This window comes from Salmo trutta, chromosome 28, assembly GCF_901001165.1.
Source record: "Salmo trutta chromosome 28, fSalTru1.1, whole genome shotgun sequence".
NCBI lineage: Eukaryota > Metazoa > Chordata > Actinopteri > Salmoniformes > Salmonidae > Salmo > Salmo trutta.
The window spans coordinates 21,617,858-21,631,449 of NC_042984.1; the positions used below are offsets into that span (position 1 = coordinate 21,617,858).

Sequence of the window (13,592 nt, forward strand, 5' to 3'; positions counted from 1 at the left end):
ACAGAGTGCACAGTTATCACAAAGTGAAAAAAAATATACAGTGGGTTGACTTAAAATGGGATAAAACTTTGAAAACTTTGATGGGGATACACTGGTTCGTTTTCTTATCACCTTGCGGTCGCCTTGAACAATTTATTGTTCAAATGCAATATGCATGCTGTTGAGACGTGTGAACTATACTGAACTTAATTAAGATGGTCGACAGAAGGCTATGCGGGACTGTCTCAGTGTTGTGCTCAGTACTGAGCTTGGGGAGGGACTCTACTGGACTCTATCAGCCAATCAGACGCACTCCTACTATACTGTACCTGGGTGACTTTGTCCAGCTGGGTGCGTATCTTGGTCAGCTCCTGTTTGCTGTCATCCAGCCGGGACTTGAGCTTGTCATTCTCTGCCAAAGCGTCTTCATACATCTGAAAGAGAACAAATCAAAAGGTTAATGCTTATGTCACTTGGAGACACAGTACCTTGTCATGTGACAACATTTTCCCCACAATAGGTCAGCTCTGATATCTCTGCATCAGGTGAATCAACAAGAAGTGGTATTGATCACTTTTTGCCCCATACACAACTCTCTCCTGATTAAAACATGGATGACACTGTATGTGGGAGAAAACAAACGTACATATGGCATCTATTTATTTTATATTGAACAAAAATATAAATGCAACATGTAAAGTGTTGGTTCTATGTTTCATGAGCTGAAATAAAATATAAAAAAAAGCTTGTTTTTCTCTCACATTTTGTGTACAAATTTATTTACATCCATGTTTGTCACGGTTGTCGTTGGTGAATGAGGACCAAAATGCAGCAGGTACGTGTATGCTCATTTTGACTTTTATTTAAATTATCCAAAAGAGCACTCCAAAACAACAAAACACGAAAACGAACGAACAACTAAACAGTCTGGCAAAGCCTAGGGCTGAACACAGAACAATCACCCACAAATCACAAACACACCCTCATATATGAGACTCTCAATCAAAGGCAGATAGACAACACCTGCCTTCAACTGAGAGCCCCAATCAACCAAACATAGAAACACACACACTAGATTCCACATAGAACTACCTAGACATAAACCAAAACCCGGACATACTAAATCAAACACCCTTTACACAAACACACCACCCCGAACCACATAAAACAAATACCCTCTGTCACGCCCTGACCAAACTACAAAACAATTAACCTTATATACTGGCCAGGACGTGACAATGTTAGTGAATATTTCTCCTTTGCCAAGATAATCCATGCACCTGACAGGTGTGGCATATCAAAAAGCTGATTAAACAGCATGATCCTTACACAGGTGCACCTTGTGCTGGGGACAATAAAAGGCCACTCTAAAATATGCAGTTTTGTCACACAACACAATGCCACATATGTCTCAAGTTTTGAGGCAGTACGTCCAACCGGCCTCTCAACCGCAGACCACATCTATGGCATCGTGTGGGCAAGCGGTTTGCTGATGTCAACGTTGTGAACAGAGTGCCCCATGGTGGTGGTGGGGTTATGGTATGGGCAGGCATAAGCTATGGACAACGAACACAATTGCATTTTAGCGATGGCAATTTGAATGCACAGAAATACTGTGACGAGATCCTGAGGCCCATTGTGAGGCCCATTTGTGTAAGGTATCTGTGACCAACAGATGCATATCTGTATTCCCAGTCATGTGAAATCCATAGATTAGGACCTAATGCATTATTTAAATTGACTGATTTCCTTACATGAACTGTAACTCAGTAAATTCTTAGAAATGGTTGCATGTTGAGTTTATATTTTTGTTCAGTATATTTAACCTTTATTTAACCAGGTTAGTTACGTTTAGATAAAAAATAGATATCTTCTGTTTCCCTTCTGGGTTCTACAGTACCTTCTTGTAATCCCTGGAGCTGGTGTCGTCCTCATGCTTGTTCAGCGCTGCCAATCTGGTTTCCCTGCGTGTGTAGGAGCTTGTTCTGCCCAGAGGTTCAGCCCTGCTGTCCCCACCACCAGAGTCCAACCTGGGAGGAAGGAGGAAGCACAGCTCCTTAAGTGGGTGGTGGTGTACAACATCCAGAAACACAGCTGACATTACAACAGTGTTGGAACACTGACATAGATGACATATAAACATTGATGGAACACTGACATACAAATCTTTTTTTGGAGTGCTGTATGTGTTTCTCATGAAGCTAAAATACTAAAATAGCAGTCTGGTTTAGAAGAAAGCAAGAGAAGGAAGATCTGAATCTGTACATACCTTGATGCCCTGTCATGCTGAAAATGAACAGAGAAAAAACATGTTAGTGAAGTGTGAAAATGTATCACAAATAGCTCTTAGTGCATATGTGAAATCATTTTTACTTACTTTAGAATACCATACTGGTTAGAACCAGCACAGTGGCTGAATCTGAGACATTTCATTTGTATGAAGTATCAACCAGAGACTTCAGACAGAGTAAAACATTTTCCATGAGGACACCATGAAGAAGAAAATAGAAACTTTATGTGACATCCAACCCACAATGTGTTCAGATGATTTGCATCCCAAAGGACAGGGATTGCATAGGCCAACACAAGTGATCTGCTTGTGATATATAATTCACCGGGACCTTGCATGCTCTTTTCTCCTCCTCTGACAGAGTTCACATAGGTAATCCTCCTGTAAACCCTGTTCATCTTTTAGTGAGTGTTTGCCACGCAGATGCCTGCAGCGCAGAGATGACATCATGCGGCTAAAGGCCCCAGTTTACTGGGTGAGAGACTCCAAGTGATGACCTCAGGGTACATCATGCTGCTGATATCATACTGGCTGTGTCTCAAATGGCACCCTATTCCCTATATTGAGCTCTACTTTTGACCAGAGCCCTATGGGGACATAGGGAATAACGTGCCATTCGGGACACATACTGGCTTGGCGTGATCTGGTCCTGACTAGATGACTGCATGGCTGCAAAGGCCTAGTCTGAGATGTACACTGCCTTTCCATTGGGTAAATTGTGTACAGATATGAGGCATTTACTTAAATAAAGTGTAAAGTCTAGACTATATTAGGTCCAAAATGTTTATCTTCAGTTTCCATCTGTGCGCTCCATTCTTAGTGAATCAGGCACCAAATATGGTTGTCTGCACTCAATAATGACTAGGCCTATCTGATAGCATGGAAAGAGCCCTCTATGACAATCTGATACGTGCTGGGAAGTTCCTTGCCAAGAGTCGATATACATGACCCATGGTGGCTGATCTTTGATCAGTGCACATTATGACATGACACGGTACAGACTAAAAAGTGAAATTGTGAAAAAAAAGAGAGAGATAGTGTTTGATCTCCTTGTGATCTCTGCGTAGATATCATGTTCTCTTGCATTCTTTGAGATTAGGAGCTGTTCTCCTGCCTGGGTGAGAGACTCCTTTAAACACATAAAACAACAGATTTTTCCCTGGACACTAGATCGTATCCTGTTTGGAAACACTCTGGATGACACTGGTCTGTCAGTGTTGGGGAAGCTGCTCTGAAAATATAGTTTACCAAGCTACCAATTACTCCACACTGGAAGAAGTTGAGCTGCACTAAAGCTAAGGGGAAAAATAGTTTAGAAAACTAAAGCTACTTTGAAAAAGTAGTTCATTACATCAAAACTACATTGTGAAAAACAATTATATTAGCTATTGCACATGCAGCAGCTACACTACCTGGAGTCCACATAACATGTAGAATACATAACAGAGTACAGAACAGTTATAGACAAGAACAACATCAGATAATATTTCATGAAAGTAAAAATAAAATAAATATATTGACAACATGAATTCCTCGGGACATGGAAACGTTGCTCAATTGGTATCAACGGACCTAACGTGTGCCAGGAAAACACTCTCCACACCAATACACCACCGCCACCAGTCTTTACCGTTGACACCAGGCAGGGTGGGGCCATGGACTCATGCTGCTTACGCCAAATCCTGACTCTGCCATCAGCATGCCTGGGATTTATCGGCAATAGCCCATCCGTGACAAGGGCCAATTTCGAGATGCCGTTCTGCACACAACTGTTGTATTGCACCTTAATTTGTGGTCTGCCTGTTGGCTTGCGCGATTCTTGCCATTCTCCTTTGACATCTCATCAATAAGCTTTCTCCGTCACCCAAATCCAGATAGCTGATGTTCTGAAAGAACTGCAAAATCTGGATCCCTACAAATCAGCCGGGCTAGACAATCTGGACCCTCTCTTTCTAAAATTATCCGCCGAAATTATTGCAACCCCTATTACTAGCCTGTTCAACCTCTCTTTCGTATCGTCTGAGATCCCCAAAGATTGTAAAGCTGCCGTGGTCATCCCCCTCTTCAAAGGGGGAGACACTCTAGACCGAAATTGCTACAGACCTATATTCTACCCTGCCTTTCTAAGGTCTTCGAAAGCCAAGTTAACAAACAGATCACCAAACATTTAGAATCCCACCATACCTTCTCCGCTATGCAATCTGGTTTCCGAGCTGGTTATGGGTGCACCTCAGCCACGCTCAAGGTCCTGAACGATATCATAACCGCCATCGATAAGAGACAATACTGTGTAGCTGTATTCATCGATCTGGCCAAGGCTTTCGACTCTGTCAATCACCACATTCTTATCGGCAGACTCAACAGCCTTGGTTTCTCAAAAGACTGCCTCACCTGGTTCACCAACTACTTCTCAGACAGAGTTCAGTGTGTCAAATCGGAGGGCCTGTTGTCCGGACCTCTGGCAGTCGCTATGGGGGTGCCACAGGGTTCAATCCTCGGGCTGACTCTTTTCTCTGTATACATCAATGATGTTGCTCTTGCTGCGGGTGATTCTCTGATCCGCCTTTATGCAGACGACACCATTCTGTATACTTCTGGCCCTTCCTTGGACACTGTGTTAACCAACCTCCAAACGAGCTTCAATGCCATACAACTCTCCTTCCGTGGCCTCCAACTGCTCTTAAATGCAAGTAAAACTAAATGCATGCCATTCAATCGATCACTGCCCGCACTTGAATGTGTGGACAACTACAAATACCTAGGTGTCTGGTTAGACTGTAAACTCTCCTTCCAGGTTCACATTAAGCATCACCAATCCAAAATGAAATCTAGAACCGGCTTCCTATTTCGCAACAAAGCATCCTTCACTCATACTGCCAAACATACCCTCATAAAACTGACTATCCTACCGATCCTTGACTTTGGCGATGTCATTTACAAAATAGCCTCCAACACTCTACTCAGCAAATTGGATGCAGTCTATCACAGTGCCATTCGTTTTGTCACCAAAGCCCCATATACTACCCACCACTGCGACCTGTATGCTCTTGTTGGTTGGCCCTCGCTTCATATTCGTCGCCAAACCCACTGGCTCCAGGTTATCTATAAGTCTTTGCTAGGTAAAGCCCTGCCTTATCTCAGCTCACTGGTCACCATAGCAGCACCCACCCGTAGCACACGCTCCAGCAGGTATATTTCACTGGTCACCCCCAAAGCCAATTCCTCCTTCGGCCTCCTTTCCTTCCAGTTCTCTGCTGCCAATGACTGGAACGAACTGCAAAAATCACTGAAGCTGGAGACTCATATCTCCCTCACTAGCTTTAAGCACCAGGTGTCAGAACAGCTCACAGTTCACTGCACCTGTACATCGCTCATCTGTAAATAGCCCATCCAATGACCTCATCCCCATACTGTTATTTATTTGATTTATTTTGCTCCTTTGCACCCCAGTATCTCAACTTGCACACTCATCTTCTGCACATCTATCACTCCAGTGTTTAATTGCTATATTTGAATTATTTCGCCACTATGGCCTATTTATTGCCTTATCTCCCTTGTGTTACATCATTTGCACACATTGTATATATACTTTTTCTATTGTATTATTGACTGTATGTTTATTTATTCCATGTGTAACACTGTGTTGTTGTTTGTGTCACACTGCTTTGCTTTATCTTGGCCAGGTCGCAGTTGTAAATGAGAACTTGTTCTCAACTAGCCTACCTGGTTAAATAAAGCTGAAAAAAATGGGAATAAAAGCTGTTTTCACCCACAGGACCACCATAGTCCCTGTGCCCAAGAAAGCCAAGGTAATCTGTATAAATGACTATCGCCCCGTAGCACTCACATCTGTAGCCATGAAAGACTGGTCATGGCTCACATCAACACCATCATCCCAGACATCCTGACCCACTCCAATTTGCATACCGCCGCAACAGATCCACAGATGATGCAAACTCTATTGCACTCCACAGTGCCCTTTCCAACCTGGACAAAAGGAAAACCCACGTGAGAATGCTGTTCATTGACTACAGTTCAGCGTTCAACACCATAGTGCCCTCCAAGCTCATCACTAAGCTAAGGACCCTGGCATTAAACACCTCCCTCTGCAACTGGATCCTGGTCTTCCTGACAGTCCGCCCCCAAGTGTTGAGGGTAGGCAACAACACAACTGCCACGCTGACCCTCAACACGGGAGCCCCTCAGGGATGCGTTCTTACTCCCTGTTCACCCACGACTGCGTGGCCAGGCACGACTCCAACACCATCATTAAGTTGGCCGATGACACTACAGTGGTAGGCCTGATCACCGACGACGAGACAGGCTACAGGGAGGAGGTCAGAGACCTGGCAGTGTGGTGCCAGGACAACAACCTCTCCCTCAACGTCAGCAAGACAAAGGAGCTGATCGTGGACTACAGAAAACGGAGGACCGAGCACACCCCCATCCACATCGACAGGGCTGCAGTGGAGCAGGTCAAGAGCTTCAAGTTCCTCGGTGTCCACATCACTACGGAATTATCATAGTCCAAACACACCAACACAGTCGTGAAGAGGGAACAACAACACCTCTTCCCCTTCAGGAGGCTGAAAAGATTTGGCATGGGCCCTCAGATCCTTAAATAGTTCTACAGCTGCACCATTGAGAGCATCTTGACTGGCTGCATCACCTCTTGGTATGGCAACTGCTTGACATGGTCCAGCACAGCACTGGGGCCAAGCTCCCTGTGTCAGAGGAAAACCCGAAAAATGTACAAAGACTACAGCCACCCAAGTTGTACGTAGAGTGTTGTCTCTGCTACCGCACGGCAAGCGGTACCGATGCACCAAGTCTTGAACCAACAGGAGGCTGAACAGCTTCTACCCCAAAGCCATAAGACTGCTAAATATTTAATTAAATAGTTAACCAATAGCTACCCAAACTATCTGCATTGACCCTTTATGCACTCTCTTTTGACTCATCACATACGCTGCTGTTAATGTTTATTATCTATCCTGTTGCCTAGTCATTTTATCCCTACCTATATGTACATATCTAACTCAATTACCTCGTACCCCTGCACCTCGATTCTGTACTGGTACCCAGTATAGCCAAGTTATCATTAGTCATTGTGTATTTATTCCTCTTATTTTTAATTGTTTTATTATAGATTAAAAAACATTCTCTGCATTGTTGGGAAGGGCCTGGAAGAAAGCATTTTACTGTTAGTCTATACCTGCTGTTCACGAAGCATGTGATAAATAACATTTGATTTGATTTAACTGAAGGCCTCGATGCCGGTCGGCCTGCTTTATATAGCAAGCCACGGCCACATGACTCACTGTCTGTAAGAGTGAACCATTTTCGTGAACTGGGTAGTGTACCAAATAATCTGGCCGCTGAGTGCATATACATATTCATATTCTTATATACTGTACAGTTAAATTAGATCTTTAGAAAGAGTAGAGGCGTTGTGATACAAGATGTTGTTCATCTGATTTTTAAAGCTAAGCTTTGTTGTGAATCTATGCAGGACAAACCAAAAGCAGAAGCAGACCTAAATGCCTGGTCTTTATTAGGAGGCTCATACACTGTAACAGCCACATGGATTTTAGAGGGGGAGTAAATTCTAGGCGCACCATGAGAGACGTTCCTCTCCTCTGTGAATGTTTATACAGCACTGCTAAAGCTGCTTGGCCTTATGCGGTCATGTGTTAGTCTCCATCCAGGGACAGAGAGACCCAGTAAACTCTGATGAAGAAGGTCCAAGGATGGAAAAGGCCGGATGAGCGCTCTGATAAACTGTTCATACAACACTAACACTGGATGGTCTCATGTCTTTGACAGCCTATACACAGTTTCACTGACAGGCTATTCTATTCTATACGACCTTGACCGGGACTGCAAGTCTCCATAAAGATTCTTACACTGTGAAAAATGGCTTGATAATCACTTAAAACACAGTAAGACATTACATGCAGTTGTCCTTTTACCACATGGAGCTGGCTTGGAGATTTTTTAAAATGTTTTTCTTCATATTTTTAACCTTTATTTAACTAGGCAAGTCAGTCAAGAATAAATTCTTATTTACAATGACGGCCTACCCCGGCCAAACCCTAACCCGGATGACACTGGGCCAATTGTGTGCCGCCCTATGGGACTCCCAATCACAGCCGGTTGTGATACAGCCTGGAATCGAACCAGGGTCTGTAGTGCCTTAGACCGCAGCACCACTCGGGAGCCGGGGGACCCGGGAGCTCGGGAGCTGGGGTACCCGAACATGTACCATAGTTTGGAAACCACAGATCTAGGTCATGCAGAAACATCCATTGTGACATTTCTAAATCTCCTTCCATTTTAGCTCCATTAGCCTTACAGTGAGCCAGGCCAGGCTCGGACGTCAGACAAGTGGGATCTATTTCACAGAGCAGGATTTAATGAATTACAGAGAGGAATTTCTTAAATGTCTTTTGGACCGCTTTCCTTTGCGGTGCGTACCGGCCTTGATTTCCACAGACATTGATTTTTGGTCCAGTCCGGTCTGGATCAGCCTTGATTTGCCCAAAACATAGACGTCTATGTTTGGTTCAGATTTGGTTCAGTCTAGACCGGCCTTGATTTGGTCCAAACATTGATGTACTGTACCAGTCAAAAGTTTAAACACATCTACTCATTCAAGGGTTTTTCATTATTTCTACTATTTTCTACATTGTAGAATAATAGTGAAGAGATCACAACTATGAAATAACACATATGGAATCATGTAGTAATCAAAAAAGTTTTAAACAAATCAAAATATATTTTATATTTGAGATTCTTCAAAGTAGCCACCCTTTGCCTTGATGACAGCTTCGCAAACTTTCAGCCAGAAATTAAAATGAATATGATTTCAACGTCCGGAAAATACATAATATTCAATGTCCGGAAAATATGTATTTTCAACATCCGGAAAAGACGTATTTTAACCTTTCATTTAGAAACTAAAATGAACCTATATTTAACGTCCAGAAAATCTGTATTTTAGAGCAGGAGTGGACATGACAGGACTATTCTAGGTTTGCGGGGTATACGGCCGCAGAACGACCACGACCAGGCCAGCAAGTCTCCATAAAGATTATTACATTGATAAAAATGGCTTGATAATCACTTAAAACACAGCAAGACACTAAATGCAGTAGTCCTTTTCAAGTACCCCCTGTTGCTGGCTTGGAGATAGCTGGGGTACCCGAACACAGTACCACAGATCTAGGTCATGCAGAAACATCCATTGTGACATTTCTAAATCTCCTTCCATTTTAGCTCCATTAGCCTTACAGTGAGCCAGGCCAGGCTCGGACGTCAGACAAGTGGGATCTATTTCACAGAGCAGGGTTTAATGATTTACAGAGAGGAATTACCTAAATGTTTTGTTTCACTCTTGTCAAATACATTTATTTCTAATTTATTTACAATGTGTATGCATCATGAAACATTGTAAACTTACAGAAACCTACTCTATCTTCTGACTTACCAGGAGGCAATCCTGAAAGGGCAGCAGATAGAGATATGATGGGCACCTGCTGGCACTGCGCCTGGTCAAAGTTCTCGCTCTATTTATCTACAAAGCACCAGAATCTACATTTGAGGCTCCATAAGGCCTAGCAGTTGACTGGGGAGACATTCCACCAGGGTAGAAATAACAGCACAGCCTTAGATTAATGGAACTGGCCTGTGCTGAACGGGTGCGTGCCTGAACTGCACTGTGGGCTCTGTGTAAACACATGGCCAATTGGTTTACGACTCGTCACGACCAACCACCACACAGCAAGCTGGGGATCTGCTGCTGTACTGGACAGTACATGCGTTGGGTGCTGACTGGGATCCTTAGTACACTCCCAATATAAACAATCCCCAGTTAACAGCACTCCCTTCTATGCAGCCTGTAAAACCATCAGCATCACTCCCTCCTACACACTACCTATGCTTTTTAATCAGCTCCTGACTGAGTCCCAGCTCTGATGCAAAGCCTATCACAGACAGACTGCGCTTGATCTTATTGCTCTGAAAAGTGTTTCATTTCTTGAAGGACCCCTTTAATGGTCAGCCCTCCTCTCTCTTCTTTCTCACCCTCTCATCCCATAGGCCGCCTGCCTGGACTACTGCCCATTCACCCCATTGGAAAATATGAGTTAGTTTCACCCCAACGGAATGACCATGGGCTACTGTACTGTACACACAACCATATAAGCCTTTATTGCTTTCCCAGCAATTCACTGCAGATCTCTACCTTTTTTCACTCCCCCTTCCACCTCTTCATTCTCTCCAGCCATTTCTGGTTATAATTAAGGAATTACTGATATGAGTAAACAACTAAAGAACCTACCCATTTTGGGTTATTATTCATCTCACTTGGAAGAGTTTTCCTCATCCAAGTACTGAGAGGAGGTAGGACTTCTGGCCAAATCTCTCGTCTTGTCCGAAGTGTGACATGAAGCATTGCCTCTGAGGAGGCAGATGTGCTTGCTTGTTTACAGTCAAGGCCTGTTGCTTAATGTCTGCAGCTGTGCTGCACACAACACTTTTGCAGAAAGAAATACACCAGGTTTTCATCCTAAACAATGAGGAGAGTTCTAATATCACACCAACAGCGACGTGCCCTTCTGGAGATTTTTATCTCTCGCTTCCATTTTTCTCCCAGGAAAATATTGCCAATATGGGCTTTTTGCTGTGCTGACATCATGGACACTTAATGCCTGAGCTCACTGTGGATATATATGAGAATGGAAAAGTACAGTTAATGAAAAGAAAAGGATGGACAAAACAGTGACTGTATTCTTTGGAGTTCTCCTGACAGCATTGGAGGACTGTGATACTGTCAGTACTGTGGTTGTGGGGGGTCATGATACGGTACTGTCAGTACAGTGGTAGTGGGGGGTCATAATACGGTACTGTAGTAGTGGGGGGTAGGGGGGGGTCATGATACAATACTGTGGTAGTGGGGGGTCATGATACGGTAATGTAGTATGGGGGGTCGTGATATGGTACTGACAGTACTGTGGTAGTGGGGGGTCATGATACGGTACTGTAGTATGGGGGGGTCGTGATATGGTACTGACAGTACTGTGGTAGTGGGGGGTCATGATACGGTACTGTAGTAGTGGGGGGGTGGGGGTCATGATACAATACTGTGGTAGTGGGGGGTCATGATACGGTACTGTAGTAGTGGGGGGGTGGGGGTCATGATACGGTACTGTCAGTATTGTGGTAGTGGGGGGGGGGGGTCATGATACGGTACTGTCAGCATTGTGGTAGCGGGGGGGTCATGATACAATGCTGTAGTGGGGGGGGGGGGGGGGGGGTCATGATACGGTACTGTCAGTATTGTGGTAGTGGGGGGGGGGTCATGATACGGTACTGTCAGTATTGTGGTAGTGGGTTCGTAGCTTCAACCCTGCAGCACACACACACACCAATTGATTAATGTACTGTTGAAAGTATATTTTTTTCTCTTGCTTTGTTTGCTCTTTTCAGTATTATGTCTATCTCTGATAAGCTACCCAGGAAAGGGCTGAAAATAGCCCATATTAATATATGTAGCCTTAGAAATAAGGTTCATGAAATCAATAACTTGATAACATTAGATAACATTCATATATTAGCCATTTCTGAGACTCACTAAGATAATTAATTTGGTGACACAGCAGTAGCAATACAAGGATATAACATCTATAGAAGAGACAGAAATGCAGGTAGGTGTTGCTGTATATATTCAGAGCCATATCCCTGTAATGCTTAGAGAATATCTTATGTGTTATTGAAGTGTTGTGGTTGCAGGTTCACTTGGCACATCTAAAGCCTTTTCTTTTGGGGTGATGCTATAGGCTACCACGTGCTAACAGTCAGTATCTAAATAATATGTGTGAAATGCTTGATAGTGTATGTGATGTAAACAGAGAGGTCTACTTTCTTGGGGACCTGAATATTGACTGGCTTTCATCAAGTTATCCGCTCAAGAGGAAGCTTCTTACTGTAACCAGTGCCTGTAATCTGGTTCAGGTTATTAATCAACCTACCAGGGTGTTTACAAACACTACAGGAACATGATCATCCACATGTATCGATCATATTTTTACTAATACTGTAGAACTTTGTTCTAAAGCTGTATCCATACCCATTGGATGCAGTGATCACAATATAGTGGCTATATCCAGGAAAGCCAAAGTTCCAAAAGCTGGGCCTAAAATAGTGTATAAGAGATCATACAAACATTTTTGCTGTGACTCTTATGTGGATGATATTAAAAATATTTGTTGGTCTGATGTGATTAATGAGGAGCATCCAGATGCTGCACTTGATACATTTATGAAATTGCTTCTTCCAATTATTGTTGAACATGCACCTGTTAAGAAACTGACTGTTAGAACTGTTAAGGCTCCATGGATTGATGAGGGATTGAAAAACGGTATGGTTAAATGAGATGGGGCAAAAGGAGTGGCTAATAAGTCTTTTAATTTGAGCCAAGAGGAAAGTCTTTGTCCTCAGGCCTGGAGGGAAGCCAAAGTACTTCCGGGACCCAAGAGTGGTAAAGTAGCCTTTACTGGTTCTAACAGCAGACCTATAAGCCTGCTGCCAGCTCTTAGCAAACTGTTGGAAAAAATAGTGTTTGACCAAATACAATTCTTTCAGCATGCTTATATATACTGCTCAAAAAAATAAAGGGAACACTTTAACAACACATCCTAGATCTGAATGAAAGAAATAATCTTATTAAATACATTTTTCTTTACATAGTTGAATGTGCTGACAACAAAATCACACAAAAATAATCAATGGAAATCCAATTTATCAACCCATGGAGGTCTGGATTTGGAGTCACACTCAAAATTAAAGTGGAAAACCACACTACAGGCTGATCCAACTTTGATGTAATGTCCTTAAAACAAGTAAAAATGAGGCTCATTAGTGTGTGTGGCCTCCACGTGCCTGTATGACCTCCTGATGAGGTGGCGGATGGTCTCCTGAGGGATCTCCTCCCAGACCTGGACTAAAGCATCCCCCAACTCCTGGACAGTCTGTGGTGTAACGTGGCGTTGGTGGATGGAGCGAGACATGATGTCCCAGATGTGCTCAATTGGATTCAGGTCTGGGGAACGGGCGGGCCAGTCCATAGCATCAATGCCTTCCTCTTGCAAGAACTGCTGACACACTCCAGCCACATGAGGTCTAGCATTGTCTTGCATTAGGAGGAACCCAGGGCCAACCGCACCAGCATATGGTCTCACAAGGGGTCTGAGGATCTCATCTTGGTACCTAATGGCAGTCAGGCTACCTCTGGCGAGCACATGGAGGGCTGGGCGGCCCCCCA

General features: G+C 43.6%; 1 protein-coding gene across 12 annotated transcripts in view; it reads right to left on the reverse strand.

Moving 5' to 3' along the window:
• The window catches only part of LOC115165800 (protein phosphatase 1 regulatory subunit 12B), a 52,272-nt gene that overhangs the window by 8,740 nt on the left and 29,940 nt on the right, over nt 1-13,592 (reverse strand). For all 12 annotated transcript variants that reach the window (XR_003870240.1, XM_029719180.1, XM_029719182.1 and 9 more), the window contains exons 6-8: nt 2,249-2,265; nt 1,880-2,009; nt 309-413 (exon numbers count right to left, since the gene is read on the reverse strand). Coding sequence is in view for 11 of the 12 variants with exons in the window: in XM_029719180.1 (XP_029575040.1) it covers nt 309-413; nt 1,880-2,009; nt 2,249-2,265 (252 nt within the window). In the remaining variant the exon portion in view is untranslated. The remainder of the gene's footprint in view (nt 1-308; nt 414-1,879; nt 2,010-2,248; nt 2,266-13,592) is intronic.